This window comes from Anguilla rostrata, chromosome 16, assembly GCF_018555375.3.
Source record: "Anguilla rostrata isolate EN2019 chromosome 16, ASM1855537v3, whole genome shotgun sequence".
Classification (NCBI taxonomy): domain Eukaryota; kingdom Metazoa; phylum Chordata; class Actinopteri; order Anguilliformes; family Anguillidae; genus Anguilla; species Anguilla rostrata.
Window position 1 is genome coordinate 26860415 of NC_057948.1, and position 14123 is coordinate 26874537.

The 14123-nt window shown below is 43.2% G+C and overlaps 1 protein-coding gene across 1 annotated transcript in view; it reads right to left on the minus strand.

Annotated features, from left to right (window-relative positions):
* Nucleotides 1-1433: 1433 nt before the first annotated feature.
* Nucleotides 1434-14123, minus strand: part of LOC135241726 (transcription initiation factor TFIID subunit 4-like) — a 71002-nt gene continuing 58312 nt past the window's right edge. Inside the window, exon 15 of the mRNA XM_064312342.1 lies at nucleotides 1434-3652. Coding sequence (XP_064168412.1) covers nucleotides 3479-3652 — 174 coding nt within the window. The 3' untranslated portion in view covers nucleotides 1434-3478. The remainder of the gene's footprint in view (nucleotides 3653-14123) is intronic.

Genomic DNA, 14123 nt, shown 5'->3' on the forward strand with positions numbered 1-14123 from the left:
AAGAACAGTAGATCTTCCCAGCACTGTACATTTAGGCTATGCTCACATCAGGACTATGTGCTCTTGCACTTTAGGTTAGGTTGCTGCTGTAGCAAAACTAGTTTAGTTCAGTACAGTGGTCCACCAAATGTGGACTGTGAGATAACATTGAAAAAAAATACATTTTAACAAGGGGTGTGTCACAAGAAATGTATTTGCAGGTTCAGAAAGTTTGTAAACCGCTGGCCTAGCAGTCTAAGAAACGTGAGCATCAGTCCTGGTGGATACAAGTATATTGCAGGGACTTCAATGTGTCACTGCTCTAATTGGTTCACACCTTCCACAAAGGGAAGTGTCACCATACTGATGAGAAAACATCAAGAGTGATCAATCTGGCTACAGAAATGACAACTTTATCCTGCTGCTTCTATTCAGTGCAAATTATTAGCGCATGTGGCATGCAGAAAAAGGTCATGTTTATTAGGAACACTGAATTTTACTAGAAATATCAAAGCATTTATTTGGCCTTCTCTCTGTTGCTCTGTTAGTGTAATTTTTCATTCCTGATTTCTTTTACCTTTGACAATTTTTGTTCTGGTGTTAACAAACAGAATACAAGTACACAAAAGGGAATTAAAATAGATTTCACAGCCACAGAAGGTCACACGATGAAACCCATTTTAATCACACAACATGTTATAAATCCATTCCACGATGGCAGAGTGGGCAGCCAGCCACAGCAATCTAGAGCTTCCCAGTTAAGCTGTGTAGAAAATTTACTTTTTTAGGGAGAAAACTAAATCATCGGCTTCGTGCTCTTCCAAGGGGACTTTCAAAAGTTGGCTCTCCTTTTTGAACAGCCTTACAGGACCTGGTTCCGAATCCCAGCGTTTCGCACCAAGTTAAACGCTTTGGTCCTTTCAAAATGCAGGAGCTTAATTAGGAGTGCTAATCCTAACGGGGACATTACTTCTAGCAGTGGGTACTTAAGTCAATTTGTATCTTACATACACAATGCTAGTAAATGGATAATGAGAGGGTTTGATTAACCTAGAACTTATTTCAGAGCCGCTGTTATGATGTTGACTGCGTGGAAAAGTATGCCCACTGTACGCAAAGGGAAACTTAGGCTGAAGCCTTTTATTTAAAAATGAATTAAGAGATTTAACTGGCCAGACCAGAGGGATGCCCTCACATCGAATAGTATCTACTTTAATTTAATTATGTAATTGCTTTAATTCATCTGGTTTACTGTTGCTCAAGAACAATGCACTTACTTCACCCAGAAATGAAAGGAATTTTTGAAAACAGTTCTAGCTAACACAAGCAGTAGAAAGGTGAGATTTCCACAGTCCCTCTAGACTGCAGCAATCAGAAAATCTTGCTTTTATTTTCATGATTACTTTTTTTCTATACCTCTTCACATGTTGGCAAGGGAATGATTACATACCCAGTTTAGTAAACAGCTTCTTTATTCCTTTACAAAATAGGTACAAATACAGAAGTATGCTTTTCACACAAACAGGAAAATTTCAGAATATGTACATTTTACCAAAAATAACAGTTCTAATAAACACATGGTCTCTGTAAACAATATGTACAAATTATCCATACATTAAAACACAATTTTCCATCTGTGTATATCAGTAATACCTCCCTAATAATATTTTGGCTAAAAAGCTGGAGGAATAGAAATGTCCTTCACCTTATTTATCAGAAACCATAAAAATAATTATTAAAATTATTGTCTTAAATCAGTGGATAAACAGGTCTATTTGTGCTTCGTTTAAATTATTTTGTATATTTCCTTTCTTCTGCTGTAGTACTTTACCAAGTTAAACTTGCATTGCCTGAAACATAGCAAGCTTAAAAGCAATTGCAAAAAAGTAATATTATATATAAATAGTTACAAAACAAGTTTCCCTTTAACTGCTATAGACAATACTGTTTAATGTTGAAACAAGACAGGTTTCATGTACATTAGTAACACATCTCTCGGATTGAATTGCAATAATATGCATTTAAAATTATCGGTGCTGTTTAAAAAAAAAAAAAGAAAAAAAAAAGCAAAAGCTTGAAAGCACATTGAAAAGCCACTGGAAAGGCTGTCCATACAGCGAACACATTTCTAAATGAGGCACCTACATAGAAACTCCAATTTAAAACAAAAAGGCCATGAAAATAAGGGTCGGGAAAGACCATAAAGACTCCACTGAAAACAACTCGTTCAGTGCAACTTGTGTCCAATGTGAGCATCAAAAACACAGGTCCACAAGAGGGAAGTTCTGCTTACCCTTCCCTAATCTAATCTGAGAGAGAGTAGCAGTGAAACTATTTCAAACGATCCTCCAGCCATTCCAACTGCTGAACTCTTAAGTAGGGCTCCAATGCATTTATAAGATCAGGGTTTAGGAAAGAGATTCAGAAGGGGAACATACAGTATCAATCATAATCATAATCAACATCATAATCATTGCTTCCAGCCCTTTGTCTGAACATCATGATTAAATGCAGCACTCCACTTACACTTAAAAACTGGTTTAAAAACAAGATTTCTGGAAATAATTCAATCATTTAAATCAACTTCCAGTGTTCTATTTAAATTTGTTGACATTGACAAAAGAAAAAATGGGGCTCAAGAATGATGCATGTCTATGGACCTACAGTATGCAACTGGTACAACACGAGCCGTAGATTAACAAAACATTTACGAATGAAATAACCGAATCTCTTTTTACCTTGATAAAAACGATAACCTTACATGATTTTTCATAACAACAGACTATTAACACATGAACTTTTGAATATTACTTTGACGCTAAAATATTGATGGTTTTAAAAGTTTGTACATGCTCAAACCCATTGAGAAAATGACTATTTACATTTAACTGTGTTCAGTGCCTGTGTTATGCTGTTGTTCCTCTTAATTCTAAACAATTAATTGATCCAAAAATATAAAACACAGATAGGCTAGAGTTTCCAAAACTTTAAATACTTATTTTTCCTGAAATGCAATGACCCAAACTTGACACACTCCTAATCAACACTGTAGGCTGTGGTATAATATTTGGAATATATTGCTTTAAAAAATATATACAATCAATAATCCATCGCTTTGGGATAGTTCATTCGGTAAAATCGCCCATCGATAGGCATGAAATATTTGGGCAGCCAGACGTGTGAAAGTTCAAACAAACACTAACGCAAACACACGTTTACATGTGTGACTCAAACCCAGACTTTACATGGCCTTCGTTAACATCCTGAATCTCTGCATTTTTCCCCCTCTCTTTATTACTCTGGTGCAAAAGCCACGAACAGGCAAAATCCGTTTTTCTCGTTTCTTTCGTCTTTCTCCTTCGTTTCTGTTAAAGTAACTCGGAAGGTCACAGCTGCGACACTGAGACAAAGCAAAATAACCCAATGAAAAGGCACATTTGCAGGAGATACAGAGAGAGAGAGAGAGAGAGAGAGGAGAGGAGTGTAGAGGAGAGCGGCGCTACTTGAGCAGGGCCCGGTACAGTAAGAGGGAGCGGGCCGTCTCCCGCTCCTGCTCCATGTAGAAGATGAAGTCCCTGAGGTTGACGCGCGTGATGCGGTGCCGGGAGTACTGGCGGGAGGAGGCGGAGGCCGAGGAGGAGCCGGCCGGGGAGTCCACAGAACTCCCCGAAATCTGAGGAGAACGCGCAAAGCATTACATCATCACACTTCCATAGCACGCTCAGTTCATTTGCTGAAGGTGGCCAAATGGTGGGGTTTTTTTTTGTCTGTTTGAATTCCTCCAGTCCAGAGACCAACATCATTAATGAAGAACAATTTGCATTTCTATTTTACTACACGTCCAACTGTAGGTTTTGATGATTATAAATGTAATGCATACACAGAATGCAAAGGTGAGCGAACATGCACGTTTGAGTATCTGAAGTCCTTCATCTTCGAAATACAGGCCTGTGAATGTTCTCATGACATGATGTCATGACAAGATGATATAGCCTTCCGGTCTGGAATATTTGTTTGGATTTAACTTCAAGGTAAAAACAAAATTTGAAAAACTCATAAAGATCCACCAAGGAAATGCAAGTTGGTAAGATGAAAACGACCAGCAAGCATATCAACAAAACACCCACTTGAATTGAGGCAGAAAGAAATAACAAGGGCATTTTAACTACAAACACTCCAAAACACCCACTCATAATCATATTGATTGCACCCCATAAACAAAGCATTATAGACTGATGCTAACTGCAAACATCTGGAAAATGAGAAGACAACACTGTTCATGTTTGTAAGTTCAAGTTGCAATTTTCTGACAACACTGTTCATGTTTGTAAGTATTAGAATACCACAAATATGACAATATGTGCCTTCATATAACCCATGATTGTAAAAAGCAAGGCTTTGAAAACAATCATTATAAAAATCAGAACAGACTGTGCCCACGCTGATGTTGCGGCTGGCCACCATACATCATGCTCTATCACACTTATAATGACTACGGTTTGAGAGAAACTGAAGTGGGGTCCACAGGGGGGAAAGAAAGGCATTGCCCTTAGGGTCATGACCCCTAATTAGAATGACCTTCCCTAATCAGGCCAATCGGATAAAACCTGCCCTGCTCACAGCCTTAGATTGCCACAGATGGGCCTGCCCACTTCAGTAAAATGGCTTGTGGACGGGACCAATCAGACACGTTCCTCTCAGCTGACGAGCGTCCTCCGTTCGGGTACGGCTACGGGGTGGGAGGGTGAGAGAGGGCTGCTACAGTGAGCCAGCCCGTCTTTCTGGGGAAAATGAAGCCGAGCCTTGCACTAACAGCAGCTCCCTTAGTGAAGGAGGCCAGGGTGTGCGCGTCTGCTAGGACTGAAAGCTGATTTCACTTAATTCCGCTTCTTCCTCTTCCATTTTAATAAGTCGGCCTCCATTGCCAGTAACACAAACACTGCCATGTTGTTGTCTGTATCCATGGAGACCCATCAGCTTGGTGCAGATTCATGGGGGATTAAGAAAAAAGGCAAATAGTCGAGTGCCGTTTTTTTAAAACGGAGAGCAACAACACGTCAGCAAAAATGCTTTTTTTCCCGTCAACAGAAATGAGTGTTTGTGTTTTAAGCCATACGAACGATGAAACTTCAGGATTTGTAAGGTTACACACTACAAGCAAAAGAAGAAAAATCAAACCTGAATTTGCCTTTGGTGTGAAAAGCTCATAAAAACAAGTTGTTTAATATGTTTGCCGTTTTAAGGTGGTACACCATCACCACGGCACAATTAAGAGCAAAGACAGCACGGATGCATCCTTCCAGGCACCTGACCTCTCCTGAGATTCGGTGGAGACAGCGCTCCACACCTTCACGGCTCTCTCAGAGAGAGAGACAGACAGCGCGGCGGGAGCTTCCAGGTCTGCGCTGGCTTCAGAGCGGGCTCCCGGGGATCCAGTCGTGGCTTGTGTCTCCATCACCACGCCTTACAGACGAAGGGCCCCGGGCGCCGCTCCACACCTCGCCCTACAGTGACTAACTACAGTCAGGTACTCACAGGCAGCCAGCAAACAGGTCTGATTTCCCAAGCTCCCACACTGCCAGAGTGCGGACACAGAGGGGGGAGGCGAGGGGGGGGTACCAGGCTGAGACAGAGAGCCACACGCTGTAAACCTGGAGGGGGGGCTGGCTCCGTGCTACTGCTGCAGCAAACGTGCTCACGGCTCTGGGGCCCGGACGGAGAGCGGCTGTGCTCCCACTGCGTGACGAGCACACACGGACCCGAGAGCGGAGGCTCAGACTGCGGCTACATTACACCCAAAGGTATGCGCAGAGCCCAGCCAGGGCCACTCAGACACGCAGCCCTGCCATTTCACAAGAGAAGGCGCTCCCTGGCTGCAGCGCGGGGGGTCTGGGAGGAGAGCTGACGGAGGAGGATAGGAATGTGGCTGTGAGGCAGCGTGGAGGAGCAGCAGCCTGGAGCAGTGGCGTGGAGCGGCGGGGTGGAGCAGCGGCGGCACAGGCCCGCCGGAACGCCGCCGTTCCCCCCTGTGGGAACGCGGCGTGCGCCCCACCCCAGGGCGTGTCCTCCCGAACGCGCTGCATCCGCTCCGCCTGGGCGTGCCCTCTAACCGCGCCCCCGCTCTCCCCCCCTACCCCCCCCCCGCTCCCGCCCACCTGCTCACTTCAGCGCAAAGCCAGGTGAGATCAAACGTCCCGACGCAAACACACACACACACACACACACACACACACACACACACGCACGCACCCTCACACACACACACACACACACACACACACACACACACACACACACACGCACCCTCACACACACACACACACACACACACACGCTCTCCTCTGAACCCCCTGCTCGTTCCCAGCCAGCACACAGGCCATTTCCCCACACAGGGGTTGGGTAAACTGCACCGCGGGCCTCTGAGACACAAACGAGGCACTATTTTCCACACGGGACAGATATGGCGTAGCCCCAGGGCGAAATGGCGTAAGCGCTGGAGCCGGGCCAGCGCAAGGTCAACCCATCACGGTCTCACGGGTAGAGACCCGTGACAAAAATCCAACCGCAGCCTGGAGCCGGGAGGACGCGGCCAAAACGGCCACAGCGTCACAGACGTGTCACCGAAACCTGAGAACACTCCACCACAAACGCAAACACTGCGTCTGATCACCGCCGAAGGTCTTTACTGGAAAAATGTACTCTGTCCGATGATTCTCCTCAGCTCTGTGTTGGTTACAGTCTCTGTTTTAAGAACTCTAATCCGCTCTGTCTCTCTGTGTGCTTTTCTCCTGATGTGGAGACACATTGCTTAATATTGCCTCATTTGGAAACCTTCAAGTTCAAGTTGCAACTTTCTGATACGCTCAGAACACTACACAGTAGACCACAGCAAACATGGTAGATTCTCATAGATCTCATCTACAGTCGCAATTTATTTTGGGAAAACAACATTTTTCAGCTTATCGTTGCATTAAAAAATACTTGCAGTTTTCAGAGCCTCGCGTAATTTAAAAAGTACAATACAAGAGAAAGAATGTACATCTACAACAGAGCTGAAGCTGCGGGCTCCCCGGAGCACTGACGTCCTCTGAGGCCAGTCTGTAATTATTAAGACATCGCGGATCTCCTACAGTTTCTCCTCCGTTTACAGAACGGGGCCAAAATTAGCTCCCAAATTGCCACATTTACTTTCAACTATGCGCTGTTTTTGTTTCTCTCGGTCTGAAGCGAAATCCCCCCTTTCCTGCCCTCTCCCATCCCTCCCCCTCCCCCGCCCCCTTCCCCCCTCGTACTGTCCCACGGTTTTTTGGTCTTCTTTTTTTGCCGATCAGCACCTTTTGGAGTTGGAATGGCATCAGACCTCGGTGGTAGCGCAAATATTGGATTTGGCTGGGGTGACACCCGGGGGCTGGGGGTTAATAGCCCGGTTTGCCGGGCACGCGGAGAGCGGGGGCCCAGCAGAGCTCAAAGCCTGCTGCCTCAGCACAAAGCAGCAGTCAGGCTGTCAGGACGCGCCTCGCTCGCAGGGACGCGATCCAAGCAGGCCCGCTTCCACACACGCCGGCTACGCTCGCCAATGGGAAGGCAAATACAGTGTGCCAGTGATTCACAGACACTCTGGACACTGCATGACTGAACATACAATCAGCAGGACAAGCAAGCCTGGCTCAGTCTATACAGTATAATGTGCAAGGAGTTTATGTTACTCCGGCCCGTTTTATAGATACAGAAATGCTCCTTTTCCCTCACACACACAGGCACACACGCATGCACGCACATGTGCACACACACACACACATGCATGCACACACACGCGCATACGCACACACACACACACACACACACAAGCCCCATTTCTCCTCATTAAACATTCAGTGCTGGCTATGAGGTGGCCACAGTGCTCCACTTAAATCCAGCCGTCCAAGACCACGGTCAAAAAGCTATGGAATGAAATCCCACGTCAGCTCGATCAGCATCATTTACAATGGCCATCAAGCAATGCACTGCAACACATTACAAAATATCTAGTTACTGGTGTCTTAATTTAACTGAACTACTGCACTACCCAGGTTAACAGCAAAACAGAATAATACATGCTCTGTATAAGTATTTCTGCAAGCAAACTAAGTGAGGAAACGACCTCCAATACGCCAGTCTAGTTAAAGGCAAGACTGCGCAAGATTGAGCAAGACCAGGCACGACTGGACAAAATTAGGAGATTAACGATTATTCAAAGGAAACTGTTTGCAAAAGTAAAGATGGTGGAAACCAGAGCACATGAGGGAAGAGAGTTTTCAGCTTTTTTTACAGGCAGCTTATCATCGGTAACTGCTAATATATTTGTATATCCATGAGTCATTCATAACCTCCCTTTATTAGCCAAACAGATACACTTACCTGCATGAGAAATAGCACAGAAAGTACTGCGATGCAGTAAGAAAGGGTAGAAATAGGCTCAGTGAGCATCACAAAACTGAAATAATAGTACAAGTAAAAGTCAAGCAATGCTGGAGCTCAATTGGTCAGATACAGTTTATGTTATACCCAAAGGGGAAATGCCCAGCACTGACTAAGTTCACGAACATCCTATTACCCCGCTCACACTGTTAGGAAACAAAATCAATTCATACATACCAAATATTATGAAAATAATACTCTTGAGAAGTCACCCAAGTACAATTTGAACAATTTTTTTTCAACCTGCTCCAAACTTCATCCAGCTCTTGCCAGTATTTTAATGACTTACTGAGGAACACTAAATTACATTATGAGCAACTTACTGGGATGCACTGCAGTACGCACTCTAATGGAAAGCACTTTCAAAAAGAAGGTAGAGATTTCCTCTGTACAATCAGTGCTACAGTATCTTAAAGTAGGTCAAACTTTGATTAGAAATGACTATTTTTCCATGATCCCACAAGGATCTTTCTGTCATATGAGATCAGAACTAGGCATGAACGCACTGTAACTTTGATATTATTAACTGTTATTTAAAATTAGCATAATGGCAAGGATAGTAAATAAATAAATTAATAAAGTAACAGGCTAGGGGGTAACTGACAGTTACACAGCAGTTAAGCTATTTGTCAACGGTGTTTCATGAAGAATGACACAATGACCCCCTCAACTATTGCTACAGTGTAAACTCTTACAAGACAGAGTGGTCACAATGCCAGACAGCGATAAAGCTGCTACCTCCTGGAGCTTGGGATGAGTCCCTAAAGGAATATTAAGACCAAGCATGCAAATCACAAGAGAATGAATCAGTGACTTACCTAGTAAAGAATCGAACACTTTAGACAGCTGCTTGCATCATTTCTTATAAGTAAATGAATAAAGGTCAAAATGAATTTGTTTGTAATCAAGGTCAAATTTTATCAAGGGTATGCATTTATTTTGGAGGTTTGGCCATACAGGCACATGACTGCAGTAAACTTGAGCACTGGCAAAACATCAGCCATTTGGGCAACAACACTGCGGACTGTTCACGAAGCTGTACCGCTGTTCCTCCTGAATTCACACATGGGAAGAGCGTTCCAAGAAGCATTTGCTACTTGCTGTTTCAGCATCATTGCTGATGGGCAGGGTAGCCAGAGCAGCATCTGAATAACAGGAGTCTGTCCACGGACATTCTCCATGGCCTCTACTCTCAGCCTGAGAAAGAGGCCGCATGTGGAGGTTATATACTGAACTGTGCCCAGCCTGGTCATCAGCAGCACTATCCACTAACGCCCTGGCTCCATCTCCAGCCTCAAAGTGGGAACTCCCGAGTAGGAAACGTGATGGCGACTCATGGTCAAATGCGAAGCCAGCCCACTCTAGCCAATCTGTCACTATCCAACCTAATATAAGCTGAGATAGCACACCCGGACACCGGTACAGATGTATGAGAAAGGCTACCAGAGCTGTACAAATGAATAGCTTCCACAGCCATCTTCAACACCAATAGGTGCCATTCTGCCTCATCACCTCAGATGCTACTATGATACCTGTATGGGAATACGCAAAAAGGTCCCAATACCTCATCCAATCTGCCTGGATCACAAGATCCCCTAGACAATGCCAACACCTCACAGGCAGAGAGAATCTTGGAGTCGCAGTAACCAATCAGTACAAAGTAATGCAATCAGCTGACCATCTGGTAGAGGTAAGCTGGGAGTATACTTAAGAAGGCAAACTCAGCTGAAAATGAGCTCAGCATACAAATGTGTGTATATTTTTACTTTTTTAATTTAACAGCTGACCGCTTAAACGACACATAGGGGTATACAGAAGCTGTGCTTGCTGTTCACCTACAACATGTGATATGCTGACACGAGAGGCGGTACTCAAAGTAAACTTCACTGACTGACAGCGAGCAGCTCCAATGGAACGCCGGAGTGAAAGGGTTACTGTCCACTGTGAGGGTGAACCACACTAGCACTATCACTGACTGAGTGCCACGGAGCAAAGCTGTACCACATGTTAACTGATTTTCCGCCTTTCAAACAAAACAGTTCCACCACCCATCTCTTTCTGCATGCGTCCCCCACGTTTACAATGTGAAGACCCGCAACTGCAGAACAGCCTCTTCTTGCTCACCATTCCAAGTTCCCAGTCTTCAGGGGAAAAATACTTCATCCACAGCTATTTTTTACCCTTTCTCCGATGCCGTTCATTAATTAACAACAGAAATGTTTTCTTTTAAATACATTGATGCAAGATGAGGACATGGGGAAAGAGTCAACAGATGTGGGTTAAATTGCCGCTGGCCTTTTGACATAGCCTGGGTGAGGCATTTGATGTGGGGTTAGTTAAGCTCTAATAAATGTATAAAGAATTAGAGTAACAATTTGCAGATGTCCAACTATACATTGTTCATCAAAAAAAAGCCCTTCGTAGTCTCAAAATCAAAGATGGGTAAGATGTGCACAATTAGCAAGTGTGTTTAATAGAATCTAGAGTCAGTCCACTGACAGCAGAGTGGGAACAGTGACAGGCTTGCTAATATGCCTGGTTCACGCATAAGCACATACCTAAGAAGGCAAGCTACCTAACACGTATGGGGAAGCCCTAAACTATACTCTCCAGCCCGTCTTCCTGGATACCACAGTAAAAGCCATCATAAAAGGGGGAATGTTTTCACCCCAGCTGAAGTAAAACACATCCTTTTTTTCCTAGGGGCAGGGCAATTTGTTTCCTTTTGTCACTTCTCATATTACAATAAAATCTAAAATAATCAAAATAGCTACACGCTCCCATCTGGGCTTCGCCCCGGTCTCTGGAGAGAGGGAAGGAGAAGGGCAGAGGAAAGAGAGAAGCAGAGCTCCGCCTTTCTGATCCTGATGAAAAATGGTGGAATTAAATTCAAAACAAACAACTTCAATTCAATCCCCAACTATAGAACAACAAATCTTAAAAATGGCCGGTTGCAAAGCATCTTAATACCCGTATAAAGCATAAAAACAGCCACGCTGCTCCGTGGCAATGCATAGCAACCGTACAGAATTTCAGTCAAGGAGAAAGAAGGCAAAAACACCTTATTACTTCCAACTCCTGCAAGCCATTTTGGTCTCCAAAGGTTTTAGACTGCCGGAGGCCATGTGTCTGCAGTGTTTCGGGAAATGACTTGCCTTCGCACGAACACTGCTATGTTCTGCAGCGCCGCTGCCCCCAGCATCCCCGCTCAATTTCTGTTTTTAACCCTTCGCTGGCTTCCCCCGGCTGCCTGCCTCGCAACGCGGAGCCCTCGCGCTCGGCACAGCCGTCGCATTGTTCAGCGCGTCAGACCAGACACACAGCAGCACATGCGTTAACCTTCCCCTGTCCAATTACGCTGCGCGAGCACGTCGCAGGATTTAAAAAACATGACACCGAAACGACATAACGTTACATGAAACCGACAGTCTGAGAAAAGAAAAGAAAAAAAATAAATACGGAACACGAACAAGAAATCCTGTCATTTTACAGACGATCCGGGGTGAAGTGCAACGCTGCTTTACAGTCAAATGTATATTAACCGTGGATTAAATCTGCAAACTAGTTGACACAACACATAATTAAAACATCTCGCTTCAGGTCAGGAATTTTCTAATTAGTAGTGTACTGACAAAGCTGCAATTGCATCGCCTGGAGTTTCTTAGTCCACAGGTTACAGCTGAGATGAAAGCTGACCCTAAAGCTGAATTCTAGAGGGCTGCTCATGCATTTCCTTAGAAAACAGTCACAGGGTCACCAAGCTAAACAGTGTGTAGCACACACAATGCACTCCCTACACAAAGCACTCAAAACTTTCTTGCCCTGAAACGCTAAACATTTGCTCTTTTTCTCCTTTTTTTTTTACTAGGGTGTAACAAAAGATATTTTATACAGGGGAGAGAATAAATTCTCTGTATATTTATCATGCTTTCTTGCTGCTAGACAACTGCGGAGGAGCAAATGAACCATTTTTAATTTGGTATGTTCACGAAAAAATTTTGGACAGCTCACAAAGAAAGGACCACGGCTGGATTTTGAGACAGTATCATGGTTGGCTCCATCACTACAAGATGTAGCTAATTTTATTGTTCCTGAAACATGCAGACCGAATTCATCTGGGTAACGCTGCTAGGGAAGGGCCATTTTGGCCTGTGCACAATACAAAAATTTATGCATTGAACTCATTTGCTTTACATGAAAGCTTTTATTAAAATCTTATTTGATGGTAGCTCCTACTAAAAGGCTCCAAACGAGGCTTTGAAAGAAAAAGCCTAACAATGCTTTCTTTTCTTTACCCAAAAAAATGCAAAGACCATTTAAATGTACTTGAAAATTAGGATAAAATATCAGACCGAGAATCTTTTTCTGTGCACGAGATCTGCAGTGAAACTTTGCAGCATTAAATATTCAAACCATTTCATAAATAAAATGAACCCAATTAAAGATAAAATGTGGGAATCGTAATGAGTCTCAAATCAGAATCCTGGTCTTCAGAAGTCCCCACTAATGAGGCATTGTTGGTTTTTCACCCTTCAGTGGTCCGGCAGTGTCATTCGTCGAGCTTTTTATGTTTCCAACTGACTCATTCGCCTTGGCTTTGTAGAACACCACAACGCTGTGCAACGGACAGCAGTTAGCATGAGGTCACTACCACCTGAACATCATGGTGGGATCATTGCTGTCTCTTTAGCGTAGTCTAAAATGGAGACACACAATGTACCAAAAGCCAACCCGTTTACACACCGGCAGGATTATTACTATCATTATCATTATGATGACACATACATGCACACATACAAGGGATACAAGAAACAAATAACTTGGTAATCAGAGACATGCTTTCACTACTCACACAGTATTTGGATACGCTTTGGTTTTTGTTTTTAAATAATTCTAGGAGGGGTGTAGTGGGGTTTTTTGGTTTTTTGTCTAGAAGAAAGGACAGAAGGCTGGAGACAATCAATGTTAACAAAATTATTAAATGCAATTATCACATGAAACTTTTAGGGAATGAAAAGTCTATAGCATAACAACATTTTAACCAAAGCAATTATTTATGAATTCTGATTAACATTACTATTAAATGACTATTCAGATGACAACTGCTCTGTGTCCATGCTGATAAAAATAGAATGCTTTGCTTCTAATTGCTTTCATGCTTCGCACGAAATAACTGGATGAGCAATGGTGATTTTGCTTCATTTTGGAAAGCAGGTGAGCCATCAAACATTACCGCCTAGCTTTGTTCACATGAAATCTGTCAACACTAAATCAGTATATTTATATAAGGTCACTCATGTATTCAGGAGGTGTAATGTCCACTCAATATTGGCTACAAAATTCAAGGCAAATTTTATGCAATTCAAAAATTGTTTGAATTTTCTAAGATGTACATGTCAAGCAAGTATCTGAATATTCAAATACTCATGTACATGCCTAATATACTGCATATGTATAAGTAGTTTGTCATTTGTATTACATAATATTATTTTGCAGATCATTACTATTATAACCGTCCACTATTTTTAACAAATCCTATTAAATAAGTGAGTAGGAATAAAGATAAGAAATAATCAACTTGCTTTCTTCCTGCTAACTTCCTGAGCAATGAGACAATCAGATCAAATGTCAATCTACTGTCGTCCCTGTCTGAGAGAAAATGTCATGACATGATCCCATTTCACAAA